At 39.5% G+C, this 19,782-nt stretch overlaps 2 protein-coding genes across 2 annotated transcripts in view; one reads left to right on the top strand and one right to left on the bottom strand.

Moving 5' to 3' along the window:
• Window positions 1-5,944, top strand: part of ep300b (E1A binding protein p300 b) — a 43,968-nt gene extending 38,024 nt beyond the window's left edge. The window contains 5 exon segments of the mRNA XM_051106765.1: window positions 74-353; window positions 509-676; window positions 1,663-1,824; window positions 1,913-2,194; window positions 2,315-5,944. Coding sequence (XP_050962722.1) covers window positions 74-353; window positions 509-676; window positions 1,663-1,824; window positions 1,913-2,194; window positions 2,315-5,176 — 3,754 coding nt within the window. The 3' untranslated portion in view covers window positions 5,177-5,944.
• A 4,494-nt stretch (window positions 5,945-10,438) lies between these two features.
• On the bottom strand, window positions 10,439-18,385 carry cbx7a (chromobox homolog 7a). The gene is made up of 6 exons (XM_051106766.1): window positions 18,087-18,385; window positions 16,956-16,999; window positions 15,148-15,213; window positions 14,963-15,029; window positions 14,191-14,509; window positions 10,439-11,767 (listed from the first exon to the last, which is right to left on the bottom strand). Exons 1-6 carry the CDS (start codon window positions 18,159-18,161, stop codon window positions 11,166-11,168), a joined length of 1,173 nt encoding a protein of 390 aa, XP_050962723.1. The 5' UTR covers window positions 18,162-18,385; the 3' UTR covers window positions 10,439-11,165.
• Between the last annotated feature and the right edge of the window lie 1,397 nt (window positions 18,386-19,782).

The following is a 19,782-nucleotide window of genomic DNA, read 5'->3' as shown; positions in this document are numbered from 1 at the left end:
CATTACAAAGGGGTCTGAGAAACGCAAGTAACTTGGCGATATCCTCTGTCTCTCTCTCCCTCTCTCCATGCAGACGTGTGTACATCTCCTACCTTGACAGTGTGCACTTTTTCCAACCCCGTCACCTGAGAACCGGCGTCTATCACGAGATCCTAATTGGATACTTGGAGTATGTTAAAAAAATGGGGTTTGTCACTGGCCACATCTGGGCTTGTCCACCGAGCGAAGGTGACGACTACATTTTCCACTGCCACCCGTCGGATCAGAAGATTCCCAAACCTAAACGCTTACAAGAGTGGTACAAGAAGATGCTTGACAAAGCAGTAGCTGAGAGAATTGTGCATGACTACAAGGTACTGCGACAGCTGTACTTCTGGCAGACAATAGTAAAAATTTAGACTTGAGTCAGCATACTGCACGATAGTCTTTTTTCCTTGTATGGCTCGTTGTTGACTGTGCCATCTATTTGAAGTCATTCACTAACTATTGCTTGTTTCTTTGCACCCAGGACATTTTTAAGCAGGCAACAGAGGATCGTCTGACCAGCGCGAAGGAGCTCCCGTATTTTGAGGGCGATTTTTGGCCTAATGTGTTGGAGGAAAGTATTAAAGAGCTGGAACAGGAGGAGGAAGAACGGAAGAGAGAGGAAAACAACACCTCTAGTGAAAGCATTGACGTGAGTGATTGTAACCATTTTGTGCTGGGGGAAAAACACACACTCAGGTGCCAAAAGACGACATTTGTTGTGCATATTTCTTTGATAAACTAGGAAACTTCAAGAAGTTGTGCATGTCTTTCTTTCTTCAGCTGAAAAGAAATTAAGGTTTTTGAGGGAAAAGATTTCAGGATTTTTCTCCATATAGTGAACTTGAATGGGGATCAATGAGATTGAAGGTCCAAAATGCAGTTTTAATGCAGCTTCAAAGGGCTCTACATGATCCCAGATAAGAAATAAATGCCTTATCTAGCAAAATGATCAATGATTTCTACGAAAAAATAATAATCATGTTGGAAAGGTTCTTCGTCTGTGTACTTTGGTTCCAAAAGGTAGGGTAGGGCAAAAAATCTAATTTTCTCCTCCAACTTCAAAACAGTCCGAAATCGTTGTTTTTCCTTTTTTTTGTAAAGAGCGTTTGACTTTCTTTGCACGTTTGCTTTGTAAACACTGGGTTGGTATTTCCACCGTATGTTTTGCGTGACCTTTCCAAAATGATTACGTAACGTGAAATCAAGCTAGTGCAAGACGAGCGTTTGTGGATTAAAAAGTATTTCAATTTAATTTTTTTTTTTTTTTTTGTGGAAAATGACTGTTTAGCTAGATAAGACCCTTATTCCTCGGTAGGGATTATGTAGAGCCCTTTGAAGCTGCATTGAAACTGCAAATTGGACCTTCAACCCGCTGGGTCCCATTGAAGTCCACTATATGGAGAAAAATCCTGGAATGTTTCCCTCAAAAGCCTTCATTTCTTTTTGGCTGAAGAAAGAAAGGCATGAACATCTTGGATGACAAAGTGATGAGCAAATTATTAGGAAATTTGAATTCAGGAGTGCAAGGAGTCGTTTAATGGTAAAATTAATTCTAGTGCAGCTGCTTTAATATGTGTTCTTAAAACCTAATTATCATAACTTAATGCTTAAGATTAATATTTTTGGACTGTCTAGGCTACCAATGGTGACAGCAAGAATGCCAAAAAAAAGAACAGCAAGAAGACTAGCAAGAACAAGAGCAGTTTGAGCCGAGCCAATAAAAAGAAACCAGGCATGCCAAATGTCTCCAATGATCTATCCCAGAAACTCTATGCTACGATGGAGAAACACAAAGAGGTATGTAGCTCCCAAAAACATTTGAAGCGTTTGTCAGTTACACATTCGGATTGAGCTCACAAATGTCAACTCTCTGCTTAACTTCAAGGTTTTTTTTGTTATCCGTCTCATCGCTGGTCCTTCTGCCAATTCCCTTCCACCCATTTTGGACCCTGACCCCCTGATGGCCTGCGATCTGATGGACGGACGAGATGCTTTCCTAACACTTGCACGTGACAAGCACCTTGAATTCAGCTCGCTGAGGCGAGCCAAATGGAGTTCCATGTGTATGCTAGTAGAATTGCACAATCAGAGCCAGGACCGTTTCGTCTACACGTGCAATGAGTGCAAGCACCACGTTGAGACACGCTTTCACTGCACTGTTTGTGAGGTAAGAAATGCCACGTAGGATGTATGATATCTTGTATATCTTTCCAAAAATACTGTATAGTGGTGCATGTTTTTTTTTCATTTCAACTTTTGAAATGCTCCCTTCTTGCTTCTTTTATAGGATTACGATCTTTGCATCACTTGCTACAACACTAAGGGCCATGAGCACAAGATGGAGAAACTTGGATTGGGTCTTGATGACGAGAGCAACAACCAAGCTGCAGCCGCCACCCAGAACCCCGGCGACTCTCGTCGCCTCAGCATCCAACGCTGCATCCAGTCACTGGTGCATGCGTGCCAGTGCCGCAATGCTAATTGCTCTTTGCCATCTTGCCAGAAGATGAAGAGAGTAGTGCAGCATACCAAGGGCTGCAAACGCAAGACCAATGGTGGCTGTCCCATCTGCAAGCAACTCATTGCGCTATGTTGCTACCATGCCAAGCACTGCCAGGAAAACAAGTGTCCTGTGCCCTTCTGTCTCAACATCAAGCACAAGCTTCGTCAACAGCAGCTGCAACACAGGCTTCAACAAGCGCAAATGCTGCGTAGACGAATGGCCACCATGCAGCGAGCAGGACAGCCACCACCATGTGGAGGTGCGCCTCCTGGAGGTCTTCCATCACCCGGCAACAATGGGGCCACAGGTCCTAGCACACCTACGTCCGGCGGTACGCAACCTGCAACGCCTCAGACGCCCACACAGCTGACACCCAACCTTACGTCTCTGCCCCAGCCTGGTGTGGGTGGAGTCCCAGCCGGAGCTCCGCAGCAGCCTCCTCAGCATCCCGTCCACCACCAGTTTCAGCAGATGCCAGGTGCGGGCGGGATGATGACCTCACCGCAGCAACAAATGGTTACTCAGCAACCTGTGGGACAACTCCCGCATCCACACAATCAGTATGGTCCCCATTCCGCAGGTCCCTCCCCAAATCCACAGTCGCAGGGTAAGCCAGGCCTTGGTCCTGCAACTCCTCCGCAACTCCCTAGCAATCCAGGCACAGCACCTATGTCCCAGCAACAGCAACCTTCGGGTCCTCCACCTGCAGCTGTGGAGATAGCCATGAAGATTCAGCAGGTGGCAGATGCGCAGCGAAAGATGGCACAAGTTCAGATGCTACAAAGGCAGGCTGCGCAAGCTGGCATGATGCCGCAGCACCATCAGCAGCCACAGGGACAGATGGGAGTATCCCACCCTGGAATTGGCATGGTAGGACCTCAAGGAATAGCCCCGCAGGCACAACCATCAGCAAACAGAGTACAGATGGAGCAGCAGCAAGGACCTCAGGGAATGATGGTGGGAGCTGGTCCCATGCAGCAGCAGCAGCAGCAGCAGCAGCCGCCGCCTCAACAGGCAGGTGTGCAAGGCCAGATGCCACCACAAATGCATCTACAGCAGCCGAGAATGAACCCACCACTTCAGCCTCAGCAGCAACAGTGGCCGGGGCAGGGTATGCCAAGTCAGCAGAGACCAGCCATGATGGCTCAACAGGGAATGGTTGCAATGCAGCACCCACCACAGCAGCAGCAGCAACAACCACAACAAATGCAACAACAGCAAGCACCCCAAATGCTAAATCGAAATGCCTTGATGAGTATGGTGCAGGCTGGTCTGCAGAGTGGTGTAGCAAGTGGGGCAGCAGCTGGCAATCTGCCTCAGGGAGCCCTGCAGGATCTTTTGCGGACCCTGCGATCTCCGAGCTCGCCTCTACAGCAGCAGCAAGTCCTCAACATTCTTCGGTCTAACCCTCAACTAATGGCAGCATTTATCAAGCAGCGGGTTCACAAGTATAAAGGAGGCACTGGTGGTCCTGCTGGACCACAGGGTGGGCCAGGACCTATGGGAGGCCAGCCAGTGGGTGTCAATACTGGGGTGCCCCAGCCTGGCATGCACCTTGGACAGGGTGTTAACATGCAGACTCAACTTCCTCAACTTCCTCAGCTCCAACAGCAGCAGCAGCAGCAAATGCAACAGCGGCCGCTATTGCAGCAGCAGCAAGTTGCTGCCTTGCAGCAGCAGCAGCAACAACAACAGCAGCAGCAACAGCAAGGAATTCAGGGTCAGGGGGCTCCAAACATGGCTAACATGAATCCACAGTTTAGAGATCTGGTCATGAGGAGGCAACAGCAACTACAGTTTCAGCAGCAGCAGCAGCAGCAGCAGCAACAACAACAGCAGCAGCAGCAGCAACAAATGAGTAATCACGCAGCATTCCAACAGCAGCAAGGTTACATGGGTCAGCAGGGTAACATGCAAGTCCCGCCAGGAGGTCAACCACTACAAGGCGTTCAACCGGGCCAGCAGCAGAGTTTTTCTTCGCAGCAAGCTGCGGCTGCTTTGCAACAGAGGCTTGCACAACACCAGCTACAGATGCAACAGCAGCAGAACGTGGCATCGCAAGGTCCTGACGTGGGGCACGGAGGAGGTCCGCAGCCCCCACAAGGCGGTCCCGGTCTTCAGACACCCCAGGCATTATTGCAACAGGCCTTGCATCAGCGTCTGCTTCAACAGCAGCATCTCAGTGGCACCTCGCCGGCACAGCAGAACAACCCGATGAGCCCGCAGCAGCATCAGATGTCTCAATCGCCGCACTTGCAGGGCCAACAGCACCCATCCTCTCTCAGCAACCAGGTGTGTTCCCCTCAGCCCTCCCCGCGACCCCAGTCCCAGCCACCTCACTCGAGTCCGTCCCCACGCCTGCAACCACAGCCCTCGCCCCATCACATCTCGCCTCAGACCCAGACGGGTTCTCCGCATCCCAGCCACCTTCAGCAGCATCACTCAGGCATGGCTCCACCTCCTCCACCTCCCCAACAGCCACAGCACAACTCTAAGGACCCAAGTGGATTTGGTGCAGATCAGAATGCCATGCTGTCTCAGCTGAGTGGCTTGGCAGGACTCCACGGACCAGGAGCTAATGATATGCTGCCCCCTAGTGGCCAGGACCTTGGCATTAACATGAATAACCCTTTAGACATCATATAATTATGAAATTCACGAAACCTCACCAGAGACAGTGTTAGCTTTTTTATACTATGAGGATGAAGTTAGTGTTTTTCATCAGAAATGCTTTGAAAATGGACCCGCCTAGAGAGATAGCAAATAAGTATGGGAGGTGTTTTCTTTTTTTTCGTTTGCCAGTTGTGTACAAAGAGAGGATTGTTTCTCAGCCTCGGAGAACAAACCACAAGTAATATTTTCAACGTCAGGTCCAGGGGAGTACTTTTCCTTTTTCAAGAGATATTTTTTAAGATTTTAAAAGTGGTATAAAATTAAATCGAAATGATTAAGGACTTTTTTTATATATTGTTTCACCATGTACCAGTCTCTGTTAAGTGTTCTACAGAGTCATATGGAACATTTCAAACGTTGTGATGCCTATATTATTATAATTATCTGAACATCATGCATATCTTCCTTGTAAATTTTGAGTTTTGCATTTTATTTATTCTAGCTTTTTCATTTGTCGTCATGATGGATTTTGTTCATGTGTGTTCCCAGAGACTGCTACAGTTCACATAGAATATATTTTTGTTAATACCTATTAAAATGGGGAGCTATTCCTTTACTTAAGCTGGAGATTTAGGTTATTGAGTATAATATAAATTACAGTGTTGGGGGATCGGGTTTGGTGTGCGCTCCGCTGCCCAGTGGATCTTATTTCATGCCATATTGGAAATTCCATTGGACATCACTTCTTTTGCAACAGGACAACTTCTTAGACGCACACACCCACCCTCAGAATGTGTGCACCCCTTATAAGACTTACTGGATAGTGGAGGTGTCTGTACTAGTTGGATGATTGTGTATATGTGCGTGTGTGTGCGTGCGTGCGTGTGTGTGTCTGCTCTCGCCAATATCATATTGAGCAGCGTTTCACATATGAACTGTATTGCGCAGTGAAACGATGGAGAAGGAGAGCCACTGATTTCACCGTTTTCGTCCTTCTTCAGTACCACACCTAATTTTCCTCCACTTCCAGAATTTTCTTTGCTCTGAACTTTGGGAGTTTTATTTGAATATTTTGTACTGTACAAAGGAAACACAAACTGTGGACTTCATACCCTTTTTTTTTTTTTTTTTTAATAAAATGAAGATAACAATTTCAGTTTGTTTCATTTGAAGAGTGCACTTTTTATCCATTTGCCTTCCTGCTTTAATCTTTTATGTCCTTATTTGCCGTAAAAAGATATTCTTTTGGCAGAAGGGCAGTGCTTTTGGACTTGGGTTTGTTTGGTTAAATGTGTTAATAAGGCCTGTTAGGCTGGTCATAGTTGACTCATCAGCCAGCTGTCATTGCTGGTTGACGTTCAGATCGATGCTGAAGAACCTGTTGCTTCTGCAGATCATCCTAGAGGTGATAAAAGGGAACTGTAGAGATTGCCTGGTGTAAATGTGTCTTTGCTTAAAGGAGAAGTCCACTTCCTAAACAAAGATTCACATATGATGTACTCACCCCCTTGTCATCCAAGATGTTCATGTCTTTCTTTCTTCAGTCGTAAAGAAATTGTTTTTTTGAGGAAAACATTTCTACATTTTTTTCCATATAATGGACTGATATGGTGCCCCGATTTTGAACTTCCAAAATGCAGTTTAAATGCGGCAAAATGTGGTTGTAAATGAGTCCAGCCAAGGAAGAAGGGTCTTATCTAGCAAAAAGATCGGTTATTTTCATAACACGCAAACACCCTCATTTTTCGACATACCCTAGCTGTCATGAACATGAAAATAACTGCTAGATAAGACTCTTTTTTTTTTTTTTTTCTTGGCTTGAGTCGTTCACAACTGCATTTGGGATCGTTTGAAGCCGCATTTAAACTGCATTTTGAAAGTTTAAAATCAGGGCACCGTATCAGTCCATTATATGGAGAAAAATGCTAAAATATTTTCCTCAAAAAACAATTTCTTTACGGCTTCAGAAAGAAAGATGTGAACATCTTGGATGACAAGGGGGTGAGTACATTATATGTGAATCTTTGTTTTGGAAGTGGACTTCTCCTTTAAAGGATAAGAATCATCTGCTAAAAAATAAATAGAAACCATCACAAGTATTCTAATGGTTCCCCTACAAATACCACAATCATAAACCATCAACTTTTAACCATTAAAACTATTAAAAACGGTTTCCGGCGACCAATTAAAGACCAGTAGGCACCATTACATAACCAGTAAAACCATTACAAATTCTGTGATGGTTTCTATTGTTTTTTTCAGCAGGGTAAATGAGTTGGAACTGTCGGCTTATTATGTTTCATCATTTTTGACTAGTAGTTTAGAACACTTACCTGAACATTCTTTGTGGAAAGAGTTGTTCCTAGTGCCAAAATTCTAAGAAAATTCTTAGAAATGTGGGTGTTTCCTCTTAAAATTAATGAGAAGATCCTAGTAAAGAAAAAAGTCTTTCAGAAAGCATCTTAACCCTTAAAAGGGGTCTTAAGGTCCAAATTTGTTAGGAGTACAGACAATGACTTTTAAGAGGCTTAAAAGTTTCTTTAGCAGTGGAGAAAACTGACAACTTGAGGAGGGAGAAGAAACATGTTGCACACAATGCATGACAGTGAGTTAATAACACGCCACGCATTAGATTGTGCAGGGATCATGTTTGTGACCGATTTTATTAGACACATGCTAACATCTCCGACACGGCGCAGAAATATCATAGCGCCACAAATGGAAGTATTCACTACATTAATTACATCAACATATTCGGCAGCTGGAAAAAATACAACTACAGCAGTGATGATTTGGGTTTGTTACAACCTTCTACAAGCAAAGAGATCACACAAACAGTTACCTTATTGTGTCACTGGTAAATCCCTATTGAATACGTTACAGCATGATAAACTAAAAAATAAAGAATATATAAATATATATATAGAATGTGTGTGTACGGTAAAACAGGAAAAAGTACGCCTATAGTTTCAAAGTGACAGCTTATAATAGACCCTACACTTAAAAGTGCTCTTTCATTTATTTTGTGGACAACCAACCAATCACAGTGTTCAAAAGGTCATAGCTGTGTCATAGCTAGCAAGGTCAGGCCTACCTTCTCACTAAGATAAAGGTTTTGGTCTCTCAGAGGTGCTCTTAGATTGACCCTGATTCACTCTTAAACTAAGACTCCTATGTAGGAATTTTTAAGCTAAATTAGGAGCTTTCTGAGAGAATCTTTGGAATTTTTGGAAGCTTTTTGAAAGCTTATTTGGAAGAATACGGGCCCTGGTCAGATTGACAAGAGAGTATTAACTTGAGGTTCTTCTCCTGGGTTTATTTTGTAACAACAATTGGCTGACTGTACTTGCGCTGTTAAATGAGTATTTCAGAGCGTGTTTTAAGAATAATTTACACTCCTGTCTGGAAGACTTTATTAAATACATTTTACGGAATCTGCCTTAAAGTCAAAAAATGAACAAAAAACAGCTTCGTGCCTTATAATTGTGACTATTTCTTGTAAATGCGCCTTTCTCACAGTGTGACTCGCATTTGCAACTGTTTTCATAAATGTGACTTTATATCTCACAGTTGACCCTCGCAAAGACCCGCCACCCCCTTCGTTACCGTTGCTATGTCCGATGGCGCTCTAACGCCTGTTATCACGCAGTTAAAAATACATCGAAGAGGAAACTGACAACGCGCCAACAGACATGACATTGACAAAGCAGGTTACTTAAGGTATGAAACAGTCTCAGCTCAAATTTCGCCATTTTTCAAACATTTCAAACAACAAATACCGTTTTGTGGTTCCTTAATGTGTCGTGACAGATCACTGTAGCGCCTCAGTTCAAACGACACGTGAATCTCTTCTTTTTCTTTACTAGTTTTAGCATTAAATCAATAGGAATGAACATCATAAGGGTTTCAACCAAGGAAAGACTTCAATACACACCATATCCATATCTCAAGTCCACCGATGTTACTTTACTCTCATGTCTGGTTTGTTTGTTGTACAGAAATTGTAGATTCAGCATTATGATTGGTCAGATCGCCTGTCAATCAAACTACCTAGGAAGGGTCAGTTTGTGGTTTTACTACTCTTTTTGGTCAGAACATTCTTTATACTTTTCCAGTCATTTTTCCTTAACAAAATAACTATCTTCCTTAATATGGTTATTTCAATGTAACTACAAGTCAAAAGTTTACATACACCTTGCAGAATCTGCAAAATGTCATTTTACCAAAATAGCAGTTGAACTTATAAAAAAGTTTACATACACTTGAGTCTTAATACTGTGTTTTTACCTGAATGGTCCTCAGCTGTGTTATTTTAGTGATAGTTGTTCATGAGTCCCTTGTTTGTCCTGAACAGTTAAACTGCCAGCTGTTTTTCATAAAAATTCTTCAGGTCCCACAAATTCTTTGGCTTTATAGCATTTTTGTGTATTTTTGAACCCTTTCAAACAATGACTGTATGATTTTTAGATCCATCTTTTCACACTGAGGACAACTGAGGGACTCATATGCAACTATTACAAAAGGTTTAAACGCTCACTGATGCTCCAGAAGGAAAATGATGCATTAAGATCTGGGGTGAAAACTTTTGGAATTTGAAGATCAGGGCAAATTTAACTAATTTTGTCTTCTGGGAAGCATGTAAGCATCTTCTGTAGATTATGAAGAGCAGTACTAAATGAAAAAAAAAAAAAAAAAAAAAAAAAAAATATATATATATATATATATATATATTTTTAGGCTAAATAAGAAAAATGTACACATCTTCATTCTTCTCAAAAGTTTACACCCCTGCCTCTTAATGTATCAATTTTCCTTCTGGAGCATCAGTGAGCGTTTGAACCTTATGTGATAGTTGCATATGAGTCCCTCAGTTGTCCTCAGTGTGAAAAAAAGGATCTCAAAATAATACACTCACTGTTGGAAAGGGTTCAAATACACAAAAATGCTGGAAAACCAAAGAAGGGACCTGAAGGACTTTGCTGAAGAACAGTGGGCAGTTTAACTGTTCAGGACAAACAATGGAGTCGTGAACTACTGTCAAAAAACAGCGGTGGATCATTCAGGTGACAACACAGTGTTAAGAATCAAGTGTATGTAAACTTTTGAATGGAGTCATTTTTATAAATTCAACTATTATTTTCTCTTGTAGACCCTATGCAAACATATTTCATGTGAAATATCTTATTCAGGTCAGTACTAAATTTTGCAGATTCTGCAAGGTGTATGTAAACTTTTGACTTTAACTGTAACTTATAAAGTCTTTTAAGTTACACACAAAAAAGTGTCACTCCACAGTGAATTAAAATCACCCACAACTTTATTTTGCCATTTATTTGCTGTAAATACAAGCAAAACAAATGTAGTTGTCACATGTGAGAGCAACAACAGAGCTGACAAGCCATGTTCAACTATCACCACGACCAAAACATGTCATTTAGCCTGGGCTTTGATTTCTGCCATGCTAAAAGCACACCTAAAGCACATGTGTTCAGATGAACAGGATCTACCCCTATGAAAGCGTCCACTGTAGCAGTTGTGAATGTAAACCAATACTGTCTCTTTAAAAATGCACAAAGGCCTCCGTACAGAGTGAGGACAGCTCGGGCGCAGATATGGAAACAAAGCCAGTTGGCCTTTTCTTTTTCCCACCTGGTTGCTTACAGGACAAAAGAGGCAACGTAACAGTAGTTTTGTCTTCGAGTCGGAACTGAAAAACAATTTCTTCTCATTGTTATGCCAGTGACTTTGTCAAGTGGAAAAGTAGTGGTACACATACAGAGATTTGCTTTACATGCTTAAAGTCTTCGCATACAGCATCACTGAGTATAATCAGAAATGTCGTCTTTCATCGGTTATTTTACCACAATGACACAAGGACAAACTTAAGAGGAAAACAAATGCCTTTTTGATGTCTTTACCTTGTTTAGACAATATCTGCTTCACTACTGCAAACTGTATTATTCACTTGGTCCTCACTAAATGTACATGAATCTATTGTATGTTCTTGGGTTCCTTTGTCAACTTACACCTCAAGCCCGTAGCCACTAAAAAAGCCTTCTGCACTCACGGCCTCTTTGAAGGTGACAGTCAAGGAATTGATCGTCACCTGAGTCACAATGACTTTCCCAGGATGCACTGGAGTGGTGGAAGGAGCCTGTGATTGGTCAGTTGGGACCTGTAGTGTTGTTGTGCATTCTGCTGTAACATCAGCATCCATCTCTTCCTTTTCTTTGGCCTCTGAACTGTCTGCCTCACTTCTTACTCTTACCTCTTCCTGTCTGCATTTAGTGCTCGAATGTACCTCGATAACCGAAGGTCTGTTTTGTACTTTGTCAAACACACCTTGCTCGGCTCCTGACTTGGTGCGGTCGTGTAGTGATTGGTCAGTGTTTATTATGTCATGTGATACCCGTACGGAGTCCTCACCCCCTGCAGTGTTTGTGACTGGCTCGTTCTCTTGTGTGTTGGTGATTGTACTGTTTTCCGTTGCTCCTAAAACTGGACCCGTATCCTCGATTGGCTTCTCAGCATGGTCGAAAATGGAAGAGCAGTTCTCAGTTTCCTTGATAATGATTACAGCTTCATGTTCTGCCGAAGAGTTGTACCCATCCGACATCTCTTGACCTGATGGAGAATGAAAGAAAGTCGTAAAGAACTTTCAAGGGAACTGTTAAACTAAAACTTAAAGTTATTAGTGACCCTAAAGTTTTGTCAATAGTCAATGAAGTTTTGGTTTTAATGATCTTCTCTGACTGGAAGGGATAGTTCACCCAAAAATGCAAATTCTGTCATTAATTACTCACCCTCATGTTGTTCCAAACCTGTAAGACCTTGTTCATCTTACGAACACAAATTAAGATGTTTTTAATGAAATCCAAGAGCTTTCTGACCCTGCACAGCAACAGAGCTGACACGTTCAAGACCCAGAAAGATAGTAAAGATATCATTAAAATAGTCCAATCAAAAATAACAACTTTATTCAACAGTTTCTTCTCTTTCATGTCATTTTTTGGTGTGCGTTCATGAGAATATCACGACACGTGTGGTGGTGCTCTTTTGAATGTGTGTCAAAGGCTGACATGGCAAAGAAGAAATTGTTGAATAAAGTCATTATTTTTGTTTTCTTTGCACATAAAAAGTATTCTCGTAGCTTCATAAAATTACGTTTGAACCACTGATGTCACATGGACTATTTTAACAATGTCCTTACAACCTTTCTGGGCCTTGAACGTGTTAGATGCACTGCTGTCTATGCAGGGTCAGAAAGCTCTTGGATTTCATCAAATATATCTTAATTTGTGTTCTGGAAATGAACAAAGGTCTTATGGGTTTAGAATAACACGAGAGTGAGTAGTACTTGAATGAGAAAGAGATTTGAAAGCAACAGCAGAAGGGCAGACTTTTCACAAATAACAATATAAACACCACTTTGTTCCTAATGTATAACTTCGAAAGACCTGGAAGTTGTATGGACTACTTTGTAAAATTAAATGAGTAGCAAAACAACCTGGGCAGTGTTTCCCAAAAGAATTGTAGGCCCAAGTAGATTGTAGAAACCAATGGCACCAATGGTCTCTACTATCTACTTGGCTTATAATGATTTTTGAAACACAGCTCTGAAATCACATTTGGCTGCTGCTTCAAGACGTCATGTTTGATTTTACATCAGTGACAACTGATTGCAAGATGTAAGAACCAATGTTTAATGTCACTGTCATCAAACCTGACACTACTTCATGTCTTTAAAATGGCAAGTTTAAATTTATTTAAACAGGATTTGAGTGCTATAATGGAGGGTTAAACAAAGACTATTTAAATGAGTCGTGGCCCACACAAAAGGTGAAATTGCTTCAGAACACTTGAAATGTATGGCAAATGTAGGGCCCTATGAAATCCGTTTCATTATTTCCTAAATTCTGTTTTATTTATTTATGTTTTTTTCAAATTCTTTTTTTTATTTTCATTTTTCTGTATTCAGTTTTTTTTCTTTTAAAACAGAAACGCGATTAATTGAAACAATGAAACTTACACAAAGTGAAAGCAATTTATTAAAAGTTTAATAAAAAAGAGGGTTTTTTTCAGTGTTTTTTAATAGTATTGCTTTAATAGTACAATTATACTATTATTTTAATAGTATAGAGTTTTTACACAGAAATTTAAAGGCATTCACGGCAACCCATCAAAATAAAATTTCGATTTAACGTGAAGAAATACTATTGTTCAGTGGAATGTATACTACTACTACTGAAATTATTAAAACCTTTTAAGGAATAATCATATATTTCTTCAGTGTTTTAATTGTAATAGTAAATCCCCTTTATTTGCCAAAAATTACAATTTGTTTACTTTTCATTCATTAAAAGATCAATAAAATTAATACTTAATGCCTTTATTTGATAACCAGAAAAATGCAAATACACAACACAGAATTTCTGAGAAAAATAAACATTTCACAAGGCTATTGTAAGAATAAATGAAAATTGTTTTTATGCATTCAAATAATTAGACATGCTAGAACACATAATTTGGTTACAATAAAATATTTCACAGGGTCCTAAACATGTTATTTTTGTTAAACTTTTAATAAACTGATGTTAAATTGTTTAAGTTTCATTAAATTATTTAGGCATGCTTTTTGATTAATAAAATTTAATTTGAGTCCAGAAAAATGAAAACAAATTTTGGGAAAAAAAATGTAAAAAAAATTTGGGAAATTCTGTGACATTCCACGTTATACAGTAAAATGGATTCTATGATTCCGTCAAAGTTGTTTCATGTTTTATGATGCGTTACGGTCCAGTTTTAAGTTTAATGGTCATTTACTTTCACTGTAAAAAAAACAGTAACTAAAATCTTTGGAATGACATACTACAATTGTCATTTTTGAGTGAGGATTTCTTAATCACATTAGGCACGTGTTAGCCAGTTGTCACTGTGATTCAGAAATATCTGGCAAGATTTTTCCGAATGGTCTTCATGACCCCTGAATATGTTCATTGCAGAGTATCTTAGCAACAGTTGTCGTATTGATGCCACACAACACCTACCACTTGGAATGTCCTGGTGCACTTCTGTTGCGTTTTCATCGATTTTTCTCATCTTCTTCACCTTTTTCTTCTCCTCATCCTCCTCGTCTTCATCCCACTCTTTTGGAGAAAGTGGATGTCTTCTTGGTTGCTGGGATGGTTTGATGTCATTCATGAGCTTGGACCTGCACTGCCTGTTTTTGCGTTTCTCCATGCGACGGCAGCGACGCCCATTCTGGTCTATTTCCGTCCCCATGGAGCGGGCGAGTGACAGGCGGATTCTCGGGGTGGGTTTATCTGCAACCTTGTGTTTACTTCGTAGGTCCATTGGGTAGATGTTCTGTTGGAAAGTTAAAATTATGCAGTATTTATCAGATGTTGCAAATACTGACTGGGTTAGATTGCTTTTTCTAAAATACTGAGGTGTCTTCACAACTTGCATTCTAGATGACTCCATTGATGCACTTACAGAGAACTGTTTTGAACCATGTCACAAAGGCAAAGTCAAGTACAGTACCCTGTGGAAGCTTAGTTCAGATTCTAGGACATTTTAGTACATCAGATCTGTTTTATTATGTGTATCAGATTGTTGGATATATGATATATGAATCGATATCATTGGCCATGGTACTTATTTTTACAGAAGCTGCACACACAGGACACAACAGTTGGATAAGGCTTCAAATACTGCCTTAAGAAAAACATCACAAAGTTTGTTACAGTAAGAAAAAAAACAGTCATAATCACTTCAAATTCATACTGGACATTATAATAGTTAAGAGATGACTCATACCCGCAGAATAATTTGACGGGGTCTCAGGCCTTTCCTCTTATAAGCCAGAGCTCTTTCCTTCTCCTCTCTGTTGGAAAGAGAGACAGATGCAAAGGAATGGGGAGATGCAAAGGAAAGAACATCCCGTTGCCTCCAGCCTATTCATCTCCCCATCAGTAACCGAAGGTTCCCAGAGTGCGACTTACTTTTCTTCGTAGGCCAGGACAAGACGAGGGTCCAATATGTTGTCCTCTGGTTCCCAAGTGCTGTACCTGACAGACAGTCACAAACAGATCATTGGAGCAGCACATGGCTAAAAGAGTTTATTTTATTTAGATTTTCTTCCCAAAGTATATGGCTCGTATTTCACCCTAAAATCAAAAGAACATAAGGCTATATTTCTGCCTTTCCGAAAGCGCCACCTGCTGGCAAAGAATGAATTAGCACTTTTTTCAATAAGTTCTTTTTGTTTAGACCAAAGCCAAAATCGACCTCTATTTTTACGCAAAAACATGCAGTTGTAAATGTGAACCGGTGGATCTACAAGAAGATAATGAATTATAAAAATCTAAAGATATAGTCTACAACAGTGGTTCCCAACCACGTTCCTGGATTCAAACACTCCTAATTCAGATCATCAGCTCCTTAGTAGAGATTCCAAAAACTGAAATGGGTGTGTCAGACAAAGGAGAAATGCAAAATGTGCACTGTTTGGTTGGGAACCACTGGCCTACGCTAAGATATACTTATAGGTTACTTAATGAATATAATTGTTTGATAATAATTGTATAAATTAATATAATAATTAATATAATTTAATTTTAAATTAAGAATTAATATCACTTAATTAATTAATATAATTTATAAATATAATCATGTAATAATATATCTTATATAATCATTTTTAAATTAACTGATATAATTTATATAATAATGTATACATTTATTAAATGTATAAATTAATATATATATTTTTTAAATTAATATAATTTATATAATAATATAAACATTTATTAAATGTATAAATTAATATAATAATTTGTAATGAATTAATATAATTCATAAATTAATTAATATAATAATATAATTTAAATTAATTTAATGCATGTGTCATGCTACTGTTGTGAATGTGCGGCGGTGACACGGAAGAGAAGAAAATGTTAAATAAAGTCATTATTTTTTATCTTATTTGCGCACAAAAAACATTCTCATAGTTTCATAACATTACAGTTGAATGACTAATGTCACATGGACTATTTTAATGATGTCCTTACGACCTTTCTGGGCCTTTAACATGGTAGTTCCGTTACTGTCTATGCAGCGTCAGAAAGCTCTCGGATTTCATTAAAAATATCTTAATTTGTGTTCCGAAGATGAACAAAGGTCTTCCGGCTTCGGAATGACGTTAGGGTGAATAATTCATGACAGAATTTTCATTTTGATGAACATTCACTTTAAATCTCATTTCCCATTACTGTAATTAGGAAAGAATCTTGATCTCATTACTGTAATAGTGTGAAACAATAATGATAATATAAAATATATACACAGTATTTAATGACAGTATTTAATGTTCTTTCTTACAAAAAAAATAAAAATAATAAAAATAAACAAACAAATGAATACATAAATAAAAGAAAAACAATTGAAAACTCATTGATGTTGCAATGCATAGCATTTTAATGTTTCTAAAATTAGTGTTCATTATCTTTTCTTAAAATAAAGTTTCTTTTATTCTTTAATTTTAGTGTTAAATATGATCTTAACATTTTCTTGACATTTTCTTGTGAGATTCAGCCCTAAAATATGTGACATTAGAGAAGAAATGAAGAATATTATGCTGTGTTTCAATCCAATATCTAGTTTTCTCATGTTAATTTTGGAGAGTTGGAGAAAAGTGACCTTGATAGGTTTTCATGAGATTCACCCACATACTGTGTCCTAGTTGTAGGTTGTATTATGTCTCGGACAAAATGACTAATATATGGTTTTCCAATCTTATACTAAAACTTACTTAGGCGGCCATCCTTGCCACTTCAGCAGATATTCCACATTTCCCTGAAATGAGAAAGAGAAAGAAAAGGGGTCACTTTCACTTTTAAAGTTGAGAGGGAGACATACGTCACCGCCATTCTGTTAGCAACAAACCCGTGACACAAACATCCCACAGATTTTGAAAAAGCACGCCTGTCTCTTTAAGATGTCAACACTCAGTAGTATTTTGACATCAAAGATTATGCAGGATGAAAACGGCGCTGCGCTCGCCAATGTCACGGCGCGTGATGTCATAGAGGAGTGAGCTCCTGAGTTCCATTTAGAAAAAAAAAAAACAGCGAGTTTCAGGAACATTCATGGGATGGAAATAGGTGGGGCCATAGAAACACGTAAACAACTCATTTTGTGCAACGTGTGGAGCTGCGAAGGTCTTTCCTCCCCTTATGCTCGAGCGTACGAAACGAAACCCGCGTGCACATGCAGCGTTAGTCATCATCATCATCACTAGCTATTACTGTACATTACAACATCTGGCTGTATACCGCACACAAAATAATGAATAAATAACATAAACACCCACCAAAGAGATACTTACTCATGCCTGCTCTAATAATAAACATGACCTAATTTATTTATCGCTATTTAAACATCTTTAATCTTGTTTATTCTGCCGATGGTCTTAACTGCTCCGATTATTTTGACAACTGCGCGGATGTTACGCGCATCATCCTTGACCCTGCGCTCGCACAAATAAACTGCGTAGCCACTAAACGCGGCGATTTTCCGAGCGAAACGCGCATCGATGGCGATGCTGATGACACGCGCGCTGTTCTCACACACCCCCCTCCATCTCTAGCGCTCGCAATTCAAGCGAGAGACCTTACAAAAATGAACAAACTTTAGAGAATAACATACCAGCCGCCGCAGTGTTTTGCACACGAGAAGAAGTCTTGCAAAGAAAAAGTTCCGAAATGTTACGCAAGCTTAGGTGTTATTCACTCATGAGTCATTCCTGAACTGGCAACAGAAGAAAACGGACTTTGGGGGGTATTCTTCATTTCAAAACAGAAAGTAAACAGTGTGTGCAAAACACATTGCGCTCAAGCAACTGGCCGAAGTGCGTTTTTATACGCACCAGCAACGTCCTTACCTTTCTTATTCGCTTCTTCGTTATTGACTCCACGGCAAACACTTGCTCTCCTATTGATGACAGCTCCATGTTCATGAGATCATCCAGTGCAGCAAACAGAGTTTCTTGTCTCTCCCGTTCGTCCTCTTCGGGTGATGAAATGTCGCTTAACTATTTTGCGTTGACTCTCGGAGTGGTTTTTAGCATGGAAACCCACCGCTAGTCTTGGTGCACCCTCAGCTCCGCCGCTGTTCCAGCTCTTTCTGAGTTTTAAAATCTGCGACACATGTACGCACTGGCTTGGCTTGGCGCGTGCACGCTCTACGCGCTCGCGCCCACCCACTTCTCTGTTTATGGCAAGCCCTGTTAACATTTATTTCTCCCGATTGTTATAATAACTGTTTTTCTATTACTATTTAGTAGTCTAATGGTGGCTAGTCCCTTTTCCAGTGTCACTAATAAATATTCATTAGTTAACAGTGCGTGTTTCCTGTCACTGGTAAATATCCCAGTTGTTATTAGATGGGTAGTGCTAGGGATGCACGATTTATCAAAGGCCATTGTCAAGTGCATTTTTTTCAGTAAAGCTTGTTGTGTAATCAATAGTAAATCTCCAGTAGGTGCTTTCAGATGGAGCAGCATTTAGTACACAGAGCCGTAGTTCACTGCGCTATATCAGGTTAATTATTGCAGGTGATTTAATTGTGTGATTATTAAATCAAAGGAATCGTTCGCGATAATGACAGCTGTTTGCGTAGATTCTCAGAGCTCTGTGAAGAAATGCTGCAGAAAACATGTGCAAATACCACATTTAATAACATGTTTTTACTCCAAACTCACTTCATAACGTCAGCCAAGTGTTTGAAATAATTTTTTACACAGAATAAGGCACGCATAGCATTCATAGTATTCTAAGCAGCGATAAAGGCATTGTATTATTATATACTGTGATATAAGGAAAATTATAATAAGAACTCAGATAAACCATACATTGTTGTAGTCATGTGTTTATTACTCACGCTGAATCAATGAAAGCAGTTAAATTTTCTGTTTATTCAACTGCAGTGATTGTGATTTCCTGGGTGTCTTCTTCATCCTCTTCGAGTTTTCATGCGAGAGCTGATAACTGCAGAACCGTGCTTCACTGAAAGATATGCATGACAATCGCAGCTTTTGATTAATTGCGTTTGCGATTCCATTTTGATTTATCATGCAGCCGCAGGTTGTATTACTAGTTTTATTTATTGTTTTTTACTTTTCAGATGTAAAGGGTAGACTTACGACTTTATAGTTCAATTAAAAATTAATTAAAAAGATTTTCAAAATTTTATATTTTAATTTATTTTTATTCTTTTAGTGAAACATTTTTACACTTACATACTAAATATTGAGTAAATTCTAAAGCAGTGAAATCAACTGGATATACCTTAAGAACTAAGTAAATGTAAAAAAAAAATATTAAATACATTTGAGTAACTACATTTGTTACCAGATTTGCTGACAAATAAAGTAGACCCAACAGCTTAGGGTAACGCAAATATTTGGGGAATAATAAATAAATAAATTAGTGCTGTCAATCGATTAAAAAAATGAACTAATTAGTCACATTTTTTTCTCAAATTAATTGTAATTAACTGCAATTAATCCCACCTAACATTGAAGTTTTTACTTTTATATTGCAAGAATTTTACATTCAAGCTTCAAAAATAATTTTAAT

Source organism: Labeo rohita, chromosome 3, assembly GCF_022985175.1.
Source record: "Labeo rohita strain BAU-BD-2019 chromosome 3, IGBB_LRoh.1.0, whole genome shotgun sequence".
In the NCBI taxonomy this organism is placed as follows: Eukaryota; Metazoa; Chordata; class Actinopteri; order Cypriniformes; family Cyprinidae; genus Labeo; species Labeo rohita.
The sequence above is the reverse complement of the archived record's forward strand: the minus strand, read 5'-3'. Positions and strand labels throughout refer to the sequence as shown.